Source organism: Mus musculus, chromosome 7, assembly GCF_000001635.26.
Source record: "Mus musculus strain C57BL/6J chromosome 7, GRCm38.p6 C57BL/6J".
NCBI lineage: Eukaryota > Metazoa > Chordata > Mammalia > Rodentia > Muridae > Mus > Mus musculus.
In genome coordinates, this window is record NC_000073.6 from 137,388,180 (window position 1) to 137,412,660 (window position 24,481).

The window sequence follows — 24,481 nt, forward strand, 5'->3', positions numbered from 1 at the left end:
AAAGGTAACATTTGGTTTTTGCATCCAAACCAAGTAAAGAAGGTTAATAACAAAGGTAGTTGGTCCTTCAATACTTCAGAAGTATCACGTCTTAACACCCCAAGATACATCCCTAGAGTCATCATGCCCTGGGAGACAGTCAGAAGGATCCTGTAAACACCCACCAACCTAACCTCAGCCCAGGGCCAACATGCCCCCCTTGTAGCCACCCAGAAAGGCCTATTCCTGGCCACCTCCCAAGTCAGGAAACATTTCCTACTCTGGTCTGCTGCTCACCAGCGCCTATACTCAGTTGTAAACCACCGTCCCTGCCAAGAATGAGTTTCCCCAACTGTGTTTATTATCTAAGGTATTATTTATTTAATAATTCCCAGTGGCTTTTATATTTTATTTATTCATTGAAAGTTTCAAATATATAGTGAGTCTTAGTCATTATCATCAGTATATATTAGTTATTTTTGCTATGCTAAAATAATAAAATATTTTTTTAATATTTTTTTATTACGTATTTTCCTCAATTACACTTCCAATGCTCTCCCAAAAGTCCCCCATACCCTCCCCGCCATTTCTCTACCCACCCATTCCCATTTTTTGGCCCTGGCGTTCCAAATACGTAATAAAAAAATATCAAAAATATAAAAATAAAATAAAATAATACATTTTCTATATTTCTATTTTTGCTATGATAAAACACCATGGCTCAGGCAACTCAGAGAAGAAAGCATTTATTTGGGCTTACAGTTGCAGAGGTTTCGAGATCATGATGGTGCAGCAAATGGATGGCGTTGGGAGCAGGAAGCTGAAAGGGCAAATTGCTTTTTTTTGTTTGTTTGTTTCTTTTTTTCAAGACAGGGTCTAATCTCAAACTTACAATGCTGGGATTAAAGGTGTGTGCTACCACTGTGTCAAATGGCCAGACCCCCTGGAGCTCCCAGGGACTGGACCACCAACCCAAGAGTACATATGGAGGGACCCATGGCTCTGGCCCCATCTGTGGCAGAGGATGGCCATGTTGGACATCAGTGGGAGGAGCAGCCCTTGGGCCTGAGGGTGTTTGATGCCCCAATATAGGGGAATGCCAGGGTGGGAAGACGGGAGGGGGTGGGTGGGTGGCTGAGCACCCTCATAGAGGCAGGGGGAGGGGTGATGGGATAGGGGGTTTCTGAAGGGGAGACCTGGAAAGGGGAAAACATTTAAAATGTAAATAAACTATCTAAGAAAAAAGAAAAAAAATGGTGTGTGTTACCATACCCAGCTTTTATATTCTTTACCACAAGCATGAAACTTGGAATGGTGTAACTCTCAAAGCCTGAGCCAGGACCACACCTCCTCCAAGGCCACACCTTCCAACCCTTCCCAGAGAGTTCCACCAGCTGGGGACCAGGTATTCAAACATATAAGCCTATGGGGAACATTTCTCATTTGAACCACCACATTCCAATTCATGGCCACCAAGGGCTTGTGGCCACATGATATTGCAAAAAGCATTTAATGCAACTTCAAAAGTCCCCGCAGCCTTTCAGTTCAACCCTGTTTAAAAGTCCAGTGTCCCTTCTGAGACTCAAAACAATGTCTTAATCATAATTCCCTGTAAAATTAAAAAGCAAATTACATACTTCCAGCATACAATGACCCAGAATATAAATTACCATTCCAAAAGGGAGGACTGTGGACACAGTGAGGAACTCCTGGATGAAAGCAGGATGGGAACCCAGCAGCGTAAACTCCAAATGCTGTGGTTTTGTGTACAATGTCATATGGCTTAGATGGCTTAGACCCTGCAGCACCACACCATCTCTCACCCCATACCACTTCTTCTACTGATATCATCATTCTTTGGAAAGAAGTCCCCTTCCAATGTCCAAGTCTTTGAGGTGTGTACTGTGTACATTTTGATTGGGTTTAATTAGTGTTGTTTGCATGAGCATGAATAGGAAGTTATTACTGGGGCATAGACTACTTGTCAGTGGGCACACCACCGATAAACATGACACTTCTCCCTCTACCCCAACAGCCACCATCAACTGCCAATAGTCCTATCAGAGAGTTGGAGGAGACATTTCACCATGGGTACATAGGATTGACTATTAGATTTACCACAGGCTTACCCAGAAGCTAGCCTAATCTAAATAATCCCTTACAGGTGTACCTAGAGGTTTGTCTGATTCCAGACTCTGTCAAGTTGACAATCAATACTAACCATCACAAATACCAAGACAAAAAGTAAAATCTGAGGATAGATCACATTAAGGAAGGCACACACTATGACCAGGAAGGACTTCTAGAAATGAAAGACAGGCTCAATACTAGGAGATCCATGAACACCATTCATATGTTAGTCTTTGTGAGGAAAAAAAACAATGACACAATTATCTCCAGAGATACTAAACATCATCTGAAACTAAGCCCCATTTATGAAAAAACAAAAACACACACTTGTTGAAACCCAGTATCACACACCAACCCAGCCCCAAAAGCTTCATCGTACAATTTCTCCTGCCTACAGGATGCACTAGGGTAAACCGGGCGTGGTGGCGCATGCCTTTAATCCCAGTACTCCGGAGGCAGAGGCAAGCGGATTTCTGAGTTCAAGGTCAGCCAGGGCTACATACAGAGAAACCCTGTCTCGAAAAACCAAAAAAAAAAAAAAAAAAAAAAAAGATGCACTAGAGTAAAGGTGGCATAGAAATTATGGGAATGGTCAACTAATGACTGGTCCAGCTTGAGGCCCAGGCCATGAGAGGGAGCCCACTCTTGACACTGCCTGGAAGGTCAGGACCCAGAGGCTAGACAGCCCAGAGACCTAGGATAGAACCAAACACGACTGGCAAAAAAAAAAAAAAAAAAAAAAAGTCAATGAGATGATTCCTAATGATATTCTGCTGTACTCATAGATTGATGCGTAGCCCAACTGTCATCAGAGAGGCTTCACCCAGCAACTGATGGAAAACAGGGGCCGAGACCCACAGCCAAACTTTAGGCAAAGCCAGGAAATCCTGTGGAAGAGAGGAAGGAAGGATTGTGGAGCCACAGGCATAAAGGACACCACGAGAAAACCTGCAGAATCAATAACCTGGGTTCATGGGGGTTCAGTCTACATGAGACTGCCCTCCTTAGGGCAAGTGGGTCATGCTACCAGACAGACCTAAGAACTGGCAAGGTTGAGTGAGCCCAGACCCCAGGAATCTCAGTGGTCTGAGACTGACAGGAGTGAAGCTGCTCCCTAACTGTCTCTATACCTGCTCCGGAACAAGTAACCACAACAGCCCACTGAGAGGACCCTGGGCAGATAGACAGCCGCTGGAAAGTCACACCTGGAGTCTTATCACTAACATCTCAAACTCAGCCAATGGGAAACACCTACCCCCCTACACCCCACCCTACTCCTCAAGGTTTATACAGTCCCTGTCCATACTGAATAAAACACACAAGTCATTTCATCAAAGACCATTTGAGAGTGGCTATTTCCCAAGTAACACTTGGGAAAAGTTCTATTTCCCAAAGCCTTCATTGCTGGATTTTGGACCCACCTGGCTGTTGCCTCCCTGGTAGCTGATGAGAGACCTTGTACCCTGGCTGCCTGGCCCACAGGCCACCCAAACCTCCCCTCTTCACTCCCTGCACTCCCAGCCAGACCAGAACCCGGTGGAACTTATTTGTCCCTGGCTCTGCCTCACCTTCGTTGGTCTGGTTTGGCACTGAGGCCTCTGACACCTGAGGGAAGCTGGTGGGACAGTGGATGACAGCCCATATATTAAAAGAGTTGTGTAGCTTGGCCTTGTGGGAATCATAAAAGTAGGAGCCAGAGCTGTCTCTGACTCTGTTGCCTGCTTTTGGGACCCTTTTCCTCCTACTGGGTTGCCTCCTCCAGCCTTAATACAAAGGGAGGTGCCTAGTCTTACTGACACTTGATTTGTTGATATCCATGGGAGGCCTGCAATCTCTTTTTAGAAGAGAAAGGGGAAGAAGTGGTTGGTGAGGAGAGGGAGGGAGAGGAAAGGGGAGGGGAGGAGGGAGGGGAAACTCAGTATGCAATATATGAGAGATGAATAAATAAAAAATTAAAAAATAAAGAAAAACCTAAGCTAAAACAGGAAGCAAGGATGTACATGCTTTGAGGTCTTCTTTCAATTTTAATTTATTTCTTATTTATGTGTCTGTAATTGTGTGCCTGTGTGAGTTTATATGGCACCCACATGCATGCAGGTGCCAGGAGATCCCCTGAAGCTAGAGTCACAGGTAGCTGAAGCTCCTGAGGGATGGGCTTATAGGCATCCACTATCAAACCTGGCTTAGAGAATTTAACACTCTTGGGGGAGTGTTGTTTGTTTGTTTTTTAAAATAAAGGCTTATGTGGATAGCCTTGAACTTGCTATGTAGCCACGGGTTCCTTTGAACTGATCTCCCTGCCCGTGCCTCAGCAGTGCTGAGAATACAGGTAAGTCCCCATCCCAGCTTAAAACACTTTTCAAAGCACAAAGTACATAAGAACTAATTTTGAAAGTCTCCTATTCTTAGATAGAATGACCTGAGACTACAAAAATGAGAATTCTCTCAAGTTAACTCGAAAATTCTGCATAATCCCAGCAAAAGTACCAACAAGCTATAAATATTTCATGAGTAACACAAATAGACAGTAAAGGGCACAGGAAGAAGCACACAGCCAGAAGGCAGAAGGGCAGAGCCAGAAGCACCCGGAGAAAAGCACTCTGGACATTAAAACACACCATGACTGTATAATATCAGGTGTGGGGACTTGTGCCATAAATAAATAAATAAATAAATAAATAAATAAAGGCTTTAAAATTTTTCATTTATTTTATGAAAATGCCTGATTTGCCTAGATGCGTGCATCTGCACTATTTGTGTCACCACTGCCTGTAGAGTTCAGAAGGGGTCTTCAGATCGCCTGGAACTAGAGTTACGGTGCTTGTGAGCTGTCATGTGGGTGATGGGAACTGAATCTGGGTCCTCTGCAAAAACAAATACCTCAACCACTGAGCTACCTCTCCAGCCACCCCTTCTTCTTAAGGACAAGGTTTTGCTATGCATCCTAAGCTGGCCTTAACTCATAGCAATCCTCCTGCTTTAGCCTCTTATACCTGGTTGACTTTTAAATACAGTATAATTTATTTGGATAACTGGGCAACCATTTGGAAAAAGGAAACAAAAAACAAAGAAGCAAACAAAACAACTAAAGCTTTATCTGATGCCATTTATTTGTTTGTTTATTGTTTGTTTGTTTGAGACAGAGTCTCACTATGTACCTCTGGCTATCCTGGAACTCATTATGTAAAGCAGGCTAGCCTTCAACTCGCATAGATCCACCAGTCTCTGCCTTACAAGTGCTGAGATTAAAGGTATATAACTACCATACCTGGCTTTGATATCATATTTAAAAGTAAACCAATGGAGCTAGAGAGATAGATCACTGGATAAGAGCACTGGCTGTTCTTCTAGAGGACCCAAGTCAATTCCCAGCACTCAGAAGGCAGCTCACAACCATCTGCAGCTCCAGGGGACCCTATACCTTCTTCTGATCTCTGTATCAGATATGCACATGGTCTGTATTCATACACGCAGGCAAAATCCCGATATACACTACATATATAAATGTTTAAAAATTAAAAATCAAATGGATCAGAGATGTAAATATAAAAAAAGTCAAGTGTGAAGAATTGTACAGTCGCTAGGGAAGAAGAAAAAAAGTCAGAGTGGCTTGCTTGCTCCGTAACCACAGTACAGGGAAAGTTGTTTTTGGTTTTGGTTTTGGTTTTCTCTGTGTAGCCCAGGCTGTCCTGGAACTCACTTTGTAGACCAGGCTGTCCTGGAACTCAGAAATCCACTGCTTCGTCAGTGATGGGACAAAGTTGGGACAGGCTTCAGAATGTCGGGCTGCCCTCCCTGAGGAGGAAGGAGGTCACCTCTTTGTTGATGTGGATGCTTCCTTTATTGGAAGTGATGGACCCAAATGACCTTGATGAATGAAGAGTCCAGAGGGAGGAGGGGGTTAAGACTTAGCAATTTGCCAGGAATGAGATTCAAAGGCATAATAGCTCCTTTGCTGACAAGATGAGCCCTTCCAGAAACCAGGCAGGACATGCCTGGCCCTGATACCCCTGTAAATACACAGGGGACTGAATATCCAGGAGACAAACAGCAGCTCCGCTGTGGGGATGGCTCTGGATTCTAAGGCACCTTCCAAAGTCCATCCTCCTTTCCTACTACTCTAAACTCTACAGCAGAGGCTCTCAATCAGTGGGTCAGGACTCCTTTCACAGAGGTCACCAAAGACCATCCTGCATGTCAGACATTTACTTTATGATTCTGAATAGTAGCAAAATTACAGTTATGAAGTAGTGATGAAAATAATTGTATGGTTGGGGTCAGCACAATATGAGGGACTGTACTAAAGGGTCACAGCTCTGTTGAGAACCATTGCTAATAAGAGCGGAGTACATATAAACTGAAACAGGAAAGCACTGCCCAGTCTCCAGAGTCGGCAGAGCCACGAGATGGCGTATCAACCCCGCTCCAAGTGGGGCCCTTACAGTGCCTGTGTTAACCTGACTCAGCCTAAGTGATCTGTGCATAGCATAAATCAGAAAACCAAGCCAGGCATAGTGGCACACACCTTTAATCCTAGCACCTCAGAGGCAGAGGCAGGTGGGCTTCTGTGAGTTCAAGGCCAGCTTGGTCTACATAAGCGAGGCAGTCTCAAAAAAAAAAATTAAAGTTAGAAAATTAGCAAACCAGGAAGAGTCACTAGAGATCAGTTATGCACTGATGCCAAGTACACAAGAAAACATATTTTATATAAAAATGAACATAAAAGAAATAAACTAATTTTCTAGGCATGGGGATGTACCCATGTGATCCCAGCACTTGGGAAGGGAAAGCAGGAAGATTGCAAGTCAGAGACCAACCTGAGCCACACAGTGATATGTTATGAAAAGAATACTGATAATAAAAACAGTAGGAACGCTGATCTAATCCTTCACTATGAAGGTATTTTGAGAAGCTTTTCTAAAGGCCTTATCCTGGAGTTGGTACACACCCTGAGCGTACACCATCGCTCGCATCCTGCTACAGGAAACATAGCTGAAGGTTTCCCCCTGCTTCACTCCATTCTGTCTGCTATAATAAAGAAGTTTCTTTGTGCTGCAGTTGGATGGCCATCAGTCTGCACAGGGAGCAGGGACTGCTGGGGAATCGAGATTAATAAGGCCCCACAGATTGCCATTTAGAGCGAAAGCATGGTTTCCATCAAGCAAAGACTCCTTCATGATGACATTTTCATTTGGAAAATGACCTTGCACTCTTGAGAGGTTTGCTTCCTCCAGCACATTGAATCTGGCTGAATGTCAAGCAGAAAAGGGCTGGAGGTTAGGCCTCTTACTCTCTCTCACTCTTGGCCTCTACCTTACAAGGAATTAAGGGCTCTTGCCAAATAGACTGAGACATCTTAATGCTGCAGCCCCATTCAGCCATGAGTGTTATTCAAAAGACTCTCAACTGAACAGGCAAGATCTTCCAGTACTTCCCAACCGACTCCAGCTTGCCAAAGAGAGAGTGAGTTACAGCATCAGCAAGCCACGGTTAAAATCGCAGGCCAACCAACACTAGGATACATGGATACCCTGAGGAAGCAATAGAGAAGAGTAAAGGAAAAATCTATTCCTTGGCTTCTAATAAAAAGATGTGGAGAGGGGACTGGAGAGATGGCCCAGCAATTAAGAGCACTTGCTGCTCTTCAGAGGACCCACACCAGCCACTCCAAAGGATCCAAAGTCTCTGACCTCCCAGGAACTAAACACATATGCACATACCCACATGTAGACACATATACCTACACATAATTAAAAATAATTAATTTCTTTTTTTTTTTTTGAAAAGAGGATAGACAGAGACAGGAGGACCATCGTAAGTTTGAGGCCTTCCACAAAAAGGAAGGACTCGGGCCTTCAGCTGCCAAGGTCCATCCTTGTAGGGACTGAGAATACACTGAGGAGAGGTCCTTTCTCCTTTCCTGCAATGACTATTCCCATGCTTGGCAGCCATCTCTGAGCTTGCCTAAATTATTATGCCTTTAGCTGCATGGGTAATGAGGTGACCATCACCAAGGGCAACATTGGAGTACTCATTAAAGTGCTGTTATAAATTTGGATCTTTTGGGGCCCGGTCCAACAGCTGAGCAGCACTGGAGGGAGATCCTGCAACCCTGCCACTGCTGCCCAGGGCTGAAAGGACATCAGAAACAAATGAAGGGCCTGAGGAGTCAGGAGGACTCAGGCACAAATCAGCCCTCTTTTGACACATGTGCGATAGAAAGCTGAAGGTAGGAGCAGGAAGGACAGGTATACCCCACAGACTTGTTGATGATTGGATTTAGGCGTTTGTGAGTTTACCCAGCACACAAGAAGCCTAAGTCACTTTGGATTAAGACATTAAAGATCACTTTCCCAGTGTTAGGGATAGGACGCTCTACTACTGAGTACATCTCCAGCCCCAACTCTAAAGATCTTAAGGAAAGCAATAATCTATATCTACAGACAGCAAGCAGAACCTAATAAACATTCTGTACTTAAAGAAAAGGAGACTTCATTTCATCCTCACACCACTGAGGAGGGTAAGAAGTCCACTTGTGTCTTGGAATGAGAAAATAAAGCACAAAGGCCTTGACTGACTTGTCTGAAGGCTGAGGTTCTGAATTGACAAACCTAGGCTGTCCCTGTGTTTTTAAACTAGCTGGAGACAGAACTGAAAAATACAACTGTCAGAGCCCTAAAAGACAAAACACTGTATTGGGGAGATAGCAAAGCCTAAGAGAACCTTAACATACAATTATCCCTGTCAAGGATACTGGTCTAAGGGCAAGCATGCCATCAATGGAAGGATACTGAGAGCTGGGAAATAGGCATTCACGTTTATCACGTGACATTAAAATCATTACAACCAGGTGATGTTTGACATCGGAGTCAAGAAAATTCCTGGGGTGACCATCTTTAGGAGAAAAGAACTCTAAGAGGATTCACTCTCAAATGTGAAAAGATAGACTGAGGACTGGGTAGTTGACACACACAGAAACTAACCCAATATAGATAAGACCCTACACATATAAGAATTAATAGTAAAGCCAGGTATTTGTGGCATGCACTGGTAACAATCAGAAGTTGAAAGCACTTGTCAAGAGCATTATTCAAAAGACTCTTCTAGAGCGCTCGTCAAGCGCGTCTGCATGTGGTGGTTTAAATAAGTATGGCCCCCACTGGCTCATGTATTTGAATGCTGAATCATCAGGGAGTGCCACTATTAGGAGGTGTGGCCTTGTTGGAGTAGGTATGGCCTTGTTGCAGAAAGTGTGTCACTGTTCACTGGAGATGAGCTTTGAGGTTTCAAGGGTGCAAGCCAGGCCTAGTGGCCATCTGCCTGCGTGCCAACATGTTACTCACCATGGTGACAGTGACCTAAACCAGTGAAACTGTGAGCCAGCCCCAGCCGATACTTCCCTTTAGAAGAGTTGCTGTGAGGCTGTAGGCAGGGTGTGGTAGGGCGTGCCTTTAATCTCAGCACTCAGGAGGCAGAGGCAGGGGAATCTCTGAGTTCAGAGGCCAGCCTGGTCTACAATGCAAGTACCAGAGCAGCCAGAGCTGCACAGAGAAACCCTGTCTCAAAAACAAAAGAGCACGGCCAGTTTCATGGTGTCTCTTCACAATAGGACATTGACTAAGACACTAGGTTTGATTCCCAGCACCTACATAGAGGCTCATAACTAGCTGTTAACTCCAGTTTCAGGGGATCCAATATCTTCTTCTGACCTCAGCAGATACCAGACATACATTCAGTAAAATAATCATGAATATAAAATAAAAATATATTTTTAGGTAAGTTATTTTTTTAATAACTTAAATAGGATGTTATGGGGGAAAAAAGAAACGAGGACATGAATGTCCAATTTCTCTAAATTCTTATTCCTAACATTCCTACATCTGTATGCTCTCAAGCTTCAGCAGAGAACTGTCTTTGTGCAGTGGATTCTGGGTGACTCGCATATGGTCAAAGCTCAGCCACAGATGGGACACACCCTCTCGCCAAGGCTTAAGGGTCACTGTGGGAAAAAAGCAGAATGGATGTAAGAGCCAAAGGTCCAGGAAGAGCAGAGTGAAACCGTGTCTTCTGGACATGACAGGTCCATTGTACTCATGAATTCACAGAATTGCTACAGAAGGTCCAGCCAGTCAATGCTTTAGCATGGGAGAGGAAGGGGTTCGTGCAGCCCTAATGCTACTTGAGGACATGTGATAGCTTCTGGAAGGGGAAGAGGCAGCTTATTGGGGCCACAGCCCTAAAAAAGGAAAGGAAAGGAAAGGAAAGGAAAGGAAAGGAAAGGAAAGGAAAGGAAAGGAAAGGAAAGGAAAGGAAAGGAAAGGGGAAGGAAAGGAAAGGGGAAGGAAAGGAAAGGGGAAGGAAAGGAAAGGGGAAGGAAAGGGGAAGGAAAGGAGAGGAGAGGGGAGGGGAGGGGAGGGGAGGGGAAGAGAAGAGAAGAGAAGAGAAGAGAAGAGAAGAGAAGAGATAGAAGAGATGCTCATCTAACATCATGGTCTTGAAAACTCTAAGACGCAATCTACAGTCCAGATAGGAAAGCACATACCCAACACTGACAGTCTTTTGTTTGTGTTGACTGACCTGAACTCACTACGTAGCACAGGCTAGCCTTGAACTCATAGTAATCCTTCTGCCTTGGTCTCCCAACTGCTGGAATCACGGGCTGCTTTTTGTCTTTTTCACTAGTGTGCATTAAGTGTACAAGATACTGCATTTCATTATCACACACCTGAATTCTAGTTTTTTCTAAGTAGATGATGTTTTGAAAATATCAGCAACTTGACACATCAACCTACGCCTCCTCCATTTCTTTTCTGTTAAATGCATGTGTCCTCCCAAGTCATGCAAACAAGTGGTATTCCCAGAACACCTACTACATACCTCTCTTGACGCTGAGTACCTGCTCAAGAAGCCAACACACATTCCTTCCAGGGTGGCTGCTGAACACAGCGCCCATGCAGGAGGTGCCCTAGCAGGGAGGGGAAAGCTGTCTTCCTGTGGGCCCTTAGCTCCCCTCTGCTTTTCTGTGCATCTATAACAACATCTGTCTCCACCTAGTAAGTACTGACACGCTGTAACTGTAGAGAACTCTGTTCTCTGCAGGAGAACACACAACCTACATCAGTTAAGTGTTAACTTAGGTCACAATCAAAGATGAACCACTGACCCATTTCTTGCACCAAGGAGAAGCACGGCCAAACAAAACTAAACCCAGTAAGGCATGGCCCTCAGCTCAGCAGATTCTTTCTAAGAGAAAGGAGCAGGCTGGCGGCTCACTAGCTTGTTTCTTGAGGAGTGGGCTATAATGACCGAGAAAGAAAGTCTTAATAACCACCAAAGGGCAAAGCAAGGGTTCTGCTGGAGGGGCTCGGCCTCATCAGCGAGTGCTCATTAGGCTTCCACTGGGGACGGCTCTCAGCAGATGAGCTATCAAATCTGCATCCTACGGAGTGAAACGGGCAGATTCAGCTCTCCATCTTCGCACTTTTAAGTTAGACCCCTTAGGGTTTCTCGGATGGTGTTCAAGCCATCAATACGTTTAAGTGGTTTTGCTGACAAGGACTACTGGCTTTATTGGATAATTTCCCAAGTGTTAGCAAAGGTAGGTCCTGAAGTCACCCACAGATTGAATGAATGGATAAAAAGAAAGAAAAAGAAAAGAAAAGAAAAGAAAAGAAAAGGAAAGGAAAGAAAAGAAAAGAAAAACCAGCCCCACCCTCTCACCCACCTACTCCCCCTTCCCAGCCTTTTAAAACCAGTCCAAGACGGTAAGAATCGGTGAACAACACGGCAGACTGAAGCCTTCCAGTTCATTCACATCAGTCTGTGACCTGCATTAAAAGTCCTCCAGGTTGGAACTGAAAATTATCTGACCTCTCAGGATCCTGAAGTCTGGGATCTCTGGACCAACACCCTGGCCTGCCTAGCTAGGGATGCAGATGAAAGGAGAGGCAATTCTGCTCTCCGCGCTGCTGCTCTTGCCCACGGGAGAATTCAGAGAGGAGACCACAGCAAGGGTAAAGCGTCACTAGGCTGACCGGGCCAGATGGGGAGCAAGTCAGGCTCCTGGTGCTTTTAGCCAGCTGTGAAGTACCTGCAGCTGAACTTCTAAGACAATCTTTAAAATATTTCCAGTCAAAAAAAGTAGAAATGATTTAAAATTGGCAGCCTCCAGCCTTTGTGCTTTTAGCAGAAGAGGTGATTTCTTTTATCTATGTTACATTTAAGCATACCTGAGAATAGAGGTGGCTAGAAGGCTATGGATTCAGCACAAAGGTGGGTAGGGGCTGCTCTGGTCATGAACTAGGCAGATGTTGGTGATCTTGGTCTTGGTGATCAGATGGTGACAAAAGTTCCAGATTTACTGATGACAAGCTATTGACAGCAGCATGTAGCCTAAAACCTTGCAACATGGTTCCTGGCCCCAGCATCCCTTATATCTGCTCTTTCAGCTTCCATGGGTACACATAGCAGACTCAGACCTACACTTTATCTTTCATCTTTGCACTTCAACCCACATATTGGCTGCTTCATCCACCTGGACCCCATGGTTCAAGGGTTCTGAAGAAGCAAACTCTAGGGCTAAGCGCTCTTGAATGTTATTCATTCATTCATTCATTCACTCACATATATGGGTGTTTTTGCCGGCATATGTGTCTATGCGCCATTTGCTTGCCCCTGGTGGCCACTGAGGCCAGAAGAAGGCATTAGATACTCTGGAACTGAAGTTACAGTTAGGAACTGATACATGGGTGCTGGGAATCTTCTGAAAGAGCAGCCAGTGCTCTAACCTAACCATTGTGTGCCATCTCTCTCCAGTCCAGCTCAAACTTTTAAAAAGTCCTTCAGAATAAACTTTACTGGATACAACTGTGTGGTATAGCCATTTCCTATGAATTGAAATCTATCTCCTGGAGAGAAGCTCTTCTTAGAAACCTAAGGAAGGGGTTGGTGAGATGACTCAGCAGTTAAGAGGGCTGACTGCTCTTCTGAAGGTCCTGAGTTCAAATCCCAGCAACCACATGGTGGCTCACAACCATCTGTAACGAAATCTCTTCTGGAGTGTCTGAAGACAGCTACAGTGTACTTACATATAATAAATAAATAAATCTTTAAAAAAAAAAAAAAGAAGCCTAAGAAAACAGGAAGCTCAATTTTATAAGACTTGGGAAGCTCAGAAAGTTACAAGATACACGAGGCCCCTCCCTGAGTTTATATAAAGCAGCAAATAATTGCTGGGAACAAGAGGCTCTGTGGACTGCCTGCTTACTGTCCAGGGAGCTCCAGGAATGCAGCTTTCAAGAGTCACTACCAGGCTGGGGTGAGCTTTATCTAATGCAGATGTTACCCATGTTTCTTGTCCTAGTCATTGTTATAGTGCTGTGAAGAGACACAACGACCAATTCTTATTTTAAAAAAGCATTAATTGGATCAGGGGATTAGTCCAGTACCTGAAAGCTATATCCTGATCCACAGCAGAGATAACAAAAGACACTGGGCTTGGCATGGGCTTTTAAAATGTCAAAACCCACCCCAGTGACAAACTTCCTTCAACAAGGCCATACCTCCTAATCCTTCTAATCCTTTCAAATAGTGCCTGTCCCAGATAACTAAGCGTTGAGACATGTAAGCCTATGGGGGAACCATTCTTATTCAAACCACCACATCTCTAATTGGCAACATATGACTAATAAAAAATTACTAGGTATAATAATTTGTAATGGTTTGGTTATTAGGTGTCCCCAGGGTCTCATGAACTGAGGGCTTGATCCCAGTGCAGCAGTATTCTGAGATGGGATCCCAGGAGTGGTGGGTGTTTACCACTGTAGCAGTGGTGGGACCTGGAAGAATGGAGCCCATAAATGAGGCAGACTAAAGTCCCATGCAATAGCCAACTTTATCCAGAGCATCAGACAATTTATACTCTGAGGGTTAAAAATAGCCTAAGTTCTCTTGAGTTCCAGTGGTATAGAATCACAAGGACAATCTGGACGTGGCAAAAACATGTTTTTCCACAGAGGCATAAAAGGATTAACAGCAGCAAGCAATAACGAGTAATCTGAAGTAAACTCACGCCTATTGCTATACCTGGGAGGAGCCTGAAAACACATTCCAAGAATAAGTCCACATTTTTTAGACACTGAAGTCACAAGACTCTTGTCTTGTTTTCTCACAAGCACTAAGAATTCTCCTCACACGACTATGTACTTGGACCATGTTCCAAGAGATGGACAGTGAGGGTATTAACCTCATCAGTGGAATCACGGCCTGATGAGCTAACAGGATGCATGGGCTGACAGTAAGTCATGAGGTATGCCTTAAAGCCTTCATCTCACCCTCAGTCCCCTCCTCTCTACCCACAGAGAACACTCAAAGGGTTCCTATAGCTGCATATGCTCAAAACGTTAGACATGAGTTATGTGTGTGTACATGATCCGAATCAAAAGTTATAATTCCTGGGATGAAAAATGCACTATGTGCAATTAGTGACAAATTAGACACTTTCAAAGAAAAGGTTGGTGAGCTTTAAAAACAGCAATAGAAGTTCAGAAACTGAACACAAAAGATAACTTCCCCTGGGTACAGAATTCTAAATAGCAGGATTTTTTTTTTCTGTCATTGATGAGACTCTACTGTCCTGCAGGAGCATTTCCAGTGTGAAGCTGCAGCTGTACGTTTGTGTCTCAGTACACAGTGTGTCTTTTTGTCTCTGGCTACTTCTACATTTTTCTATCAGTACCTTTGAGCAATTTCCTCACTAGCTGTCTCTGCCACCATTTTTCTTCATGATGTCCATGCTTGGAATTATTGAGATTCGCTGGCCTCTAGGGTTATAGATGCCATCAAGTTTGAGACACCAAGCTATGCCTGATGGTATGGTATGGGCCTCTAACCCTAGCTACTTGGGAAGCTATGCAGGAACATTACAAGTTCAAAGCCTGCTTTGGCTACAGACAGATTAAAGGTCAGTCTGGGTAAAGTAGTGAGGCCCTGTCTCAAAAAGAAAGCTGGCGATGTAGCTTAGCAGTAGAACTTTTGTCTGCCACCCATGAGGCCTGGTATATGGTCCCTATCAACTGTCCTCTAGAAGTTTTCAAAGTAATCCAGGGATGAAAGTCAGTGTAGAGTTCTTGTCTAACAGGTACAAGACCTAGTGTTTGATTTCCTAACACAGACAAAAAGATAATCAGGAGGAAATGGATTCCATATTTCTGCTCAGTATTAGAGTACCAAGGATACAATCACCCATTCAAGGATGTGAGGGTCCAATCACCAACACAAACATGCAAAACAAGCCCTGACCCGAAACATCCCGAAGGAAATATGGACTAAAAGAAGAATTCAACTATGATGGAATTTTGTGAGTAAATCTATGGTCTCTTGGTTCTTGCCATGGAAACCTCTTTAAAGTATAGTGGCTTGAACCGAAGTCTATGAACTGGCACCTTCAATAAGCAGAGCTCTTCTCATCCAGACAGATAACAGGGTCCAATTGGATTAAGACCAGGGTGAGTAAAACAGGAACAGCACAGAGAGTGTAGGTCAGTGTAAAACGTAGGACTATAACTGAGAAGAAAAGACAGAAGAGGAAAGATATGGAAACTTCTTCCCCATGAGGTGATTCGATGACGCCTACAATGGTGGTGTAAACTGAAGATGCACACAAGATCACAAGCAACCGGCAAAACCACAACTAACCAACCAGTGAGGGAATTAGCACACAATCAAACAAAAATGGTCCATTAAACAAAGGAGGAAAACAGGAAAAATAAGCAAAGAATGTCTAAATGGAAAACAAACAGTAGACCACATGCCTGTAACCCCAGCTCAGCAGAAGCAGTGGGGTGGCATTAGAAACCCAAGGTCATCCTTGACTAGATCCTGAATTCAAGGGCAGCCTAAACCTTATGAGATCCTGCCTTAAAAAGCAAGCCACCACAACAAAAAATCCCTGGCAAAGCCAGGAAGAGCTCTACAAGTTTGAGGCCAACCTGTTCCCCATAGTGAATTCCAAGCTGACCATGATTACAGACCACCTACCTAGCATACCAAGGCCCTGAGCTCACTCCTCAGCACAGCAGAACACTGGCTAGCTTGTCTGCAGGCATTAAAAGGCTGACCCTAAAATTCATATGGGAATTCAAGGCGCCCAGAATAGCAGACATAGTCTACAAAAAGAACAAAGTGAAAATAAAATTGCAGTTTACAGATCTCAACACTGACTTTACGTAAAGGATCTGCAAAACACAACTTTGACTTCAGAGGGAAAAGATGGTTTATTCCGGGTGACTCCATGGACTCTGAATGATGTGTCCATCGTGGAAGCAGAGACAGTCATAGCTCAAGGCTTTTACTAAACACGCTGGTGTATCAGGTAGGCATGCTGCAGTCAGGTAAAGAAGTCTCTAGAGTTCTGAGGGCTCATGGAAGCTAACGGTCTCCCAAATTAACCCATTAATCTGAGAGCAAGAGTGTCACATCGGATAAAGACGTAGGTGATAAATGGCTACAAGGTACTCAGGACAGCGGAAGAGAATCTTAGCTGTCAGTCTGCAACACTGTACTTCTCCCCAGTCACAGAAGTTCAATCAATGTGGGGAAGCTTTAGCATGGGCGTGGTCTTTTCAGGGAACTCCCTTTCATGCTGTACGGCCTAAGCCTGTACTGTCCGAACATAAAGATGAATGCACGCAGCAACTGAAAGTCCACGAAAAACTCTCCCATCTACAAAGAACTGATTTCCAACAGGGCTGCCAAGGTGATTCCGGGAGGAGGAAAATAAGCTGGTCTACAAGGGGTGCTGAGAACCTAGTACTGAGTGCAACACAACCCAGTTGTTTTGAGCCTGCTCTGTGCCATGCTGGTGGATATGGAACACAGATCTAAATGAAGGAGTCAAAACTAACTTTCTTACAAGAAAACACAAAGGTTCAAGGTGGGAGAGGGTTTCTGCAAACCACGAATCTGGTAAGGAACTTCTATAAGCATATATAAAAAAGAGGAATGGTGGTGGATAGACAGACAGACCAGTGGTTCAGAGTATCTGCTGCTCTTGCAGAGGACCAAGGTTTGGGCAGAGGAAGTCCTTAAAAAGACAGACAAATGACCAGGAAGTACATGGAGACAGCAGGTCACTGCCCAGGAAATGCATATTAAAAGCAATGAGATCACACTCCGCACCAAGCTAGGAGGCTCTCCTCAAAAGGACAGTGGTGAGGAGGACTTGGGAGCTAGCTCCCAGCTGGGGGGACGGACAGTGCTACAACCATTTGGTGTTGGAATCTGGAAGCTCTTTAGATGACTAAGCAAATATTTACCTAGCACCTAGAAATCTCAATTTCATCCTACATCCAGAAGGAAGGAAAAACACGTGCATTCCTATTTGTACTTAGCATTTGTGGGGGGCACAAAACCTAGCTAGGCCTTCCTAATGTGAGTTGGTCACATGCTGATAATAATTTAATCATATATTTAAAACTAAATTTAAAAAAAGTATAAGTGAGAAGCAGAAGACTATGAAGTCAACATATTCTTCGAGTCTGTTTCTAAAGAACAAATGGAAAAATTACAAGAGGAAGCAGTCATTTCTCCCTGGAACTCACGAGCTAGAGAAGCATGTATTGGTTCACTAGGGCATCACAGGTTTGGCTCTGCCCCACTGTCTTGCCCAGAACTGAGCTGTCTTGAGAGGACTCAGGGACGGAAGACTTGGTGGCAAGCACATTCATATGCTGTGGGCAGGCAATGTGACTAATAAACCTGTGTGGTGCTGTCTGTCACAGAGCAGCTCTTCAAGCGATTGTCTTTAACAGAACTCTGCAAGGCTGCTGTCATTCCTGTAACCCTTCCTCCGCACTCAACCCCAAATGGTCTGATGTGAACTGCTAAATCTTTCAGAGTCGCGCACACACACAACTTGACATGGCCTTCGCAACACCGCTCCTTAGTAAACTTCAGTCCAGAGAAAGAGAAGACACCCCTGGTGCCTCGCCGCCCTACTGCCCCCTTTCTTCCCTACGGAAGCCCTGCACATTTCTAACCCAAGTAAAGACCTCTGTGACTCCTTCCTTTCCATAGGGCCAGACTCTCCTAAATTGTCTCTCCTGCCTCAACAGGTGAGCAGCCAGACCAGCTTAATCCCTGTGACTGAGTGTGGTGGTTTAAATGAGAATGGCCCCATAAACTCACATATTTGAATGAGTTGATGGAGCTGTTTGGGAAGGATTAGGAGGTGTGTAGCCTTGGGAGGAGGTGTGTCACTGGGGGGCAGGCTTTGAGGTTTCAAGAGCCCATACCATTTTCCAGTCTCTGTCTCTCTTTGTCTGGTGGTTGTCATCTCATCATGTACACTCTCAGCTACTGCTCCAGTGCCATTCCTCTCGGGCTCCCTACTATGGCAGTCATGGACTTACTCTTCAAAGCTGCAAGCAAGCCCCCAATTAAATGCTTTCTTTTATAAGTTGCCTTAATCATGGTATCTCTTCACAGCAATAGAAAAATAATTACAATGCTGTGCCAACGGCACAGGGTTTCTGTAGAGGAAACCTAACCGAACCTAGGGCGCACCTAACCAAGGCTGTCACATCACCAATGCCCATAGCAATGCATGGAATATAGCAGGTGCCCAGTGGAACAGAGGGACACTGTGGCTATCCATTTGCCACACTTGCTACCCCTGTAGCTATTCTCAGTGCTAGAAACTTCTGTTACAAGGCCAGGATACTGAGTACTATGAGAAGTTGGTATCCACCTGGCTCTGCCCTGCCTAAGAACCACTGGCAAATGCTGATTCTGGCCAAAGTGTTTTCTCAGCTCTGCTGGTGGCTATTGTCTTAGTTAGGGTTACCATTGCTATGATAAAATATCATGACCAAAGCAAGTTGCAGAGGAGTGGATTTATTCAGCTTACATTTCTACCTAACAGTTCATCATTAAAGGAAGTCAGTATAGGAACTCAAACAGGGCAGGAACCTAGATGTGGGAGCCGATGCAGAGGCCATGAAGGGGTGTGCTTACTGACTTGCTCCCCATGGCTTGTTCAGTCTACTTTCTTATAAAAATGTAGGACCACCAGCACAGAAATGGCATCACCTACAATAGGCCAGGCCCTCCCCCTTCAATCACTAATCAAGAAAATTGCCCTACAGGCTTGCCTACAGCCTGGTCTTATGAAGGCATTTTCTCAGTTGAGATTCCATCCTTTCAGATGACTTTAGCTTTTATCAAGTTGACATAATACTAGCCAGCACAGCTGTACAAAGTGCAGAAGTACACAGTGCACAGAGCTGTGGGCAGAAGCTGGAAACTATTCTCAGCTCTACAAGGAACCAAACAAATGCATTTGCATGTGAGCACCAGAGGTGAGGGAGGGGGAGGACAGAAAGCCTCTGCACAAGAAGCTACATAACTAAGCCACTCTGGATTATTAGATAAAAGGCTAAGAAGCAGCCAGGGGACCACCTTGGGTATCATTTATCAGGCACCATCCATCTTGTTTTTTGAGACAAAGTCTCTCACTGGCCTACAGCTAACCAAGTAAACTAGGCTGCTCTGATCAACTAGCCCCAGGGATCTGCCTGTCTCTGACTCCCCAGAGACATTTGCGGTTACAAATGTGGCTTTTTCATTTGATCTCTGGGGATTGAACTCACTTGCACCACAAGAAAGAATTTCATTGGCTAATCTCCCCAGCTCCATCTTTTTTCTCTTGTGGGTGCTGCTGGAGATTGAACCCAGGGCCTTGTGCATATTAAGTACCTACTTTGCCACTAAGCCACGCCTACCCTAGTCTTATGGTAAAAAAACAAAAGGGCTGGTGAGTTGGCTCAGCAGGTAAGAGCACTGACTGCTCTTCTGAAGGTCCTGAGTTCAAATCCCAGCAACCACATGGTGGCTCACAACCATCCGTAATAAGATCTGATGCCCTCTTCTGGTGCGTCTGAAGTCAGCTACAGTCTTCTTATGTATAGTAATAAATAAATCTTTTTTAAAAAAACAAAAGGAAACAAAACAAAACAAAAACCTCAAAGTTGCCTGCTGGTGGAATAGTGGCTATGTCTGTAATCCCAGCACTGGGGAGGCTAAAATAGGAACAATTGAGAGTTCCAAACCAGCCTGGGCTACAAAGGGGAGAAGTTTCAAGCCACTGTGGGATAGGTAGAAAGATCCTGTCTCCAAAAGTGGAACCTAAAATAAAAGTAACACTTTGTTGTGCTGACTGGAAAGATGTAGCAGCATGCATTATGTCTACAGCCTTGTAGCAGCAAGGAAAATGAAATGCTGCATACCTGTCATCTCAGCTCTGGGAGGAGGCAGCAGGTCATTCTGGGTTATGTAACAGAATTTGAGGACAGCCTCAACTAGAGAAGACTCAGTCTCAAAAAACTACTAAGAGGTAGTAAATGAGGGGAAAACCGAGTATAAACTGGTCAATATGCAAGGAGAAGAGATAGCACCATTCTGCTAACAAACTGCCTACTCCTAACCTCTTCCATGCCTAAGTCTCAACAAAGAACCATAAACTTACGTAAAACATTGAGTGCAGTTTGAAGTAAGTTTACGGTGTAAGTACATTTAAGTTTATGCAAGGAAATCAATCCTTACATTTTACCAATGAAGACTCGGGAGCCAGATGCTGGCACAAAAAGTCTCCTTGTTCAGAGACAGAGAAAACACCCAGCTGGCCTTCCTCCTCAGTCGATGTCCCAAAAGCCATGCCCCCCAAAAGCCATTCTCCCACACCTTCATCAAAGAACCCCTTTAACTGCGTGTCCTTCTACTTCCTGTGTATCTCTCTGTCCATCTTCCTGCCTTCCTCCTTACTCTCTATGACGTTTTAATACTTCTATGTTCACTTCCTGTCACCTGTTGCTTGTTCTGCCTATTGACCATGGCTGACTTTGTTTTATCCTGTTTACAACAGTCAAGCTAAAAACGTTTGCATTTAAAGGTGTGTGCTAGGGCTGTTTTCCCAGTAAATAACAGAATCTGAGGGTTGAAGAGTGTGATCAAATATCCTGCAACAATTGAGGGTTCTTTTGTTTTGTTTTATTGGTAATTTTTTTTTTGTAACTCAACTGTGCAGGTACCTAGTGAGAACTCTAGAGGTTGTTGCAATGTCAGATGCCTTGCAGGCTCAGCTCCTGGGCAGCACTTGGCACAGCCAGCTTAGCCTACCCAAAGACTTCCACCTTCCCTTAAAGGAATGCTTAACTTCCCCTTGCCTTCTCCCCAGGTTTGGGGCAGGAAGTTAGGTGTCTTCTACAGACTAAGCACCTGGGCTTTCATAGTGCTCCATTTATAGGCTTGGCAGATATGGAACCGGTCTACAGAGACCTGTCTCTTAACCAACTATCAGACTATTCAAACAATGGATTCCAAAGAAATGGTAATTTCTCCAGGAATCTCACGCCAGCGTCCCAGAGCGGCGGCTTCGAGGGGGGGGGGGTAACTTGTCTCAAAGAAAGATTTCACACAGTTCTGTCAGACCCCTTCACAAGATGACACTGAAGGTGTGGGAGTGGTGGCTCACGCCTTTAATCCCAGCACTTGGGAGGCAGAAGCAGGTGAATTTCTGAGTTTGAGGCCAGGCTGGTCTACAGAGTGAATTCCAAGACAGCCAGGGCTACACGGAGAAAGACACTCCCCGCCCCCCCCCCCCCCAAAAAAAAGGACACTGAAGCCTAGACAATGCTAGCCAGACTATACTTTTTTTTTTTTTTTTTTTTTTTTTGGTTTTTCGAGACAGGGTTTCTCTGTGTAGCCCTGGATGACCTGGAACTCACTTTGTAGACCAGGTTGGCCTCGAACTCAGAAATCCGCCTGCCTCTGCCTCCCGAGTGCTGGGATTAAAGGCGTGCGCCACCACTCCCGGCTCAGACTATACTTTTGACACGGACTTCTTAGATATTCTTGGCTCTCTATTTCAATTTTAGTCTCACTTCGGGACTCCTGAGTCAGACTAGGAGTGATTTCCTCAATCGCTTTGTTCCTCTTCGACTAGGTGTTTTAAATCTTTTCCCGCTTTCCAATTTTAACTTGGCTCTTTCAGTTTGTTTATGAGGATAGATCGCCAGAGCGGACTTGTGGCGCAAGTTGTGATCCATGAACTCCATAACACTCAGAATACTACAGCTTAAGTCAAGGGAGCACATAGCTCCTCATCTTTGCGCAAGCGCAGCGGGAGGGGCGGGACTGTCCTCTGCCTAGCTCCACCCAGGCCCCGCCCCTGGCCCCGCCTCGGCAGCAGGCTTACGACGTCCAGCCCGCCGGTCATCCGGAAGGACCTCGCCCCGGGCGCCCGCGCGCCAGCTAGGACGCCACCTCCCTCTGCCCACGCCCTGCCCGGAGCTTACCGCGTCCCCTGCCGCTGGCAGCTCCTCCGTCCTCCGCCGTCTCCAGCGGCCCGACGCCAGGCTGTCCATGCGGCTTCACGTACCGCCTCTCAGGCCACTCGGAGGCGGGAACCACTCGACCACGTGTCTGGAGAAGCCAATGAGGAGGCGTGGGGCGTAGCCTAGACTCCACTGACTGCCCTCGCAGAGGGGCTGCAGGCAGGAGTAGCCGAAACCCGAATCTCCTACGGCCTGAAGTGCGGGTAATTCTTCCAGCAGCCACAGGTCGATGCCTCGCAAGCCCAAGCCGTGAGTGGCTTGTCGATTCTCGGTTCACAAAGTCAGTCCCAAAGGGCGTTTGTTTAGGATTTGCCACCCTTCGGCAACCCTTGGTCCGCGGGAGGCACGCCCTCCTCTCCTTCCTTGTGATTGGTTACTGAGTCCTGATAAGTAGATCCACGGACCAATCGGCACGCCTGAGGCTGCGCTGGGCGTTGTCTTTGGGAGTTGCAGTCTGACAGCTATCAGTTTTGCTCTATGGTACAAGAGAACTCGAATTCTCAACCTGGCCTAGTGGGCAGAGTCCTGCTGTGATTTTGCTGGCGGGTCGAGAGCATACACAGGAACACCGTGACCTGGGGCAGGGACAGCCACAGGCGTCGGGGATACGGAGTGGCTCTCGGCCTGGCTTTACGGAAAACTACACACTTGACTTCTCAGAAGCTATGCCAGGGTTCCTGCTGCAGCTTGAATAGGCTCTCCCTCTCCTCCCTCCCTCCAGGGCCCACCGCAAAGTTCTGAACTGTTCTCTACCAAAGCTCCCAGACCCCCATGCTTTATTGACGAATTAAATTAGAGCCAGTTCTTTGGCAGTGATTGTCTAGCAGTGGGCCTGTGAACTGGTTTGAACCAGTGGGAAGTAGAGAAGCTGCTTGGAGCAGAGACCGTAAGATCCCCTTTTCCAGTTCCAGTGTAGTGTTAGCTTCCTGGGACGATGGCAGCCTTCACATCACGAGGACAGCTAGTGGCAATGCTAGTGGGAAGTGAAGTTTAACACGAGATGGATTGTCGCAATCTCGTGTCACACACCCTTCCTACCTGGTGTATCTTTGGAATTATGAATCTATTGAATTTTTTAAAAGGCTTGGCAGTGTGTCTTGGTGTTGGAGTGCTTCCCTAGTGTGTTAACTGGGTGTTGTCTAGAGGAACCAAACAGGGTCTTAAAGACAGGAAGGTAGATGGAGGAAGGAGGATCAGAAATTCAAAAGTCAGAGGCTTGTGAAATGGCTCAGCGGGTAAGAGCACTGACTGTTCTTCCAAAGGTCCTGAGTTCAAATCCCAGCAACCACATGGTGGCTCACAACTACCCAAAATGAGATCTCATAATGAGAGCCGACACCCTCTTCTGGTGCGTCTGAAGACAGCTACAGTGGTACTTAATAAAATGAATAAATCTTTGGGCCAGAGCAAGCAGGGACTGAGCAAGCAGAGTTGACCTGAGCAAGTGGGGCAACCAGAGCAAGCAGAGGTCCTAAAAATTCAATTCCCAACCACCATATGGAGGCTCACAGCCAGCTGTACATGTACTCATATACATAAAATAAATAAATAAATCTTTAAAAAAAAGAAATTCAAAAGTCATCATCATAGTGAGGTGGAGGTTAGTCTGGGCTACTAGAAACTGTCTTAAAAACAAAACAGGGGCCTGGAGATATGGCTCAGCAGTTAAGAGCACTGACTGCTCTTATAGAGGAACTGAGTTCAATTCCCAGCAACCACATGGTAGCTCACAACCATCTGTAATGGAGTCCAATGCACTCTTCTGGTGTGTGTCTAAAGACAGCTGCAGTGTACTTGTATAAATAAACATAAATAAATCTTTAAAACAGAACAAAACAGGGCTTGGTTTGTTGGTGTACACCTTTAATTCCAGCATTTGGGATGCAGAGACAGGCAGATCTCTGTGAGTTCCAGGCCAGCTTGGTCTGCATAGAGAGTTCTAGCCAACCAGGGTTACGTAGAAAGACATTGTTTCAAAACAA

At 45.3% G+C, this 24,481-nt stretch overlaps 1 protein-coding gene across 6 annotated transcripts in view; it reads right to left on the reverse strand.

Moving 5' to 3' along the window:
• Window positions 1-24,063, reverse strand: part of 9430038I01Rik (RIKEN cDNA 9430038I01 gene) — a 36,674-nt gene extending 12,611 nt beyond the window's left edge. For 3 of the 6 annotated variants that reach the window (XM_006508331.4, XM_006508329.4, XM_011241948.3), the window contains exons 1-2: window positions 22,461-24,063; window positions 740-799 (exon numbers count right to left, since the gene is read on the reverse strand). In XM_006508331.4, the coding sequence (XP_006508394.1) occupies window positions 740-799; window positions 22,461-22,529 (129 nt within the window). In that variant the 5' untranslated portion in view covers window positions 22,530-24,063. The remainder of the gene's footprint in view (window positions 1-739; window positions 800-22,460) is intronic. The other 3 variants (XM_030243094.1, XM_011241949.3, NM_029886.2) reach the window with 2 other exon arrangements.
• Window positions 24,064-24,481: the final 418 nt, after the last annotated feature.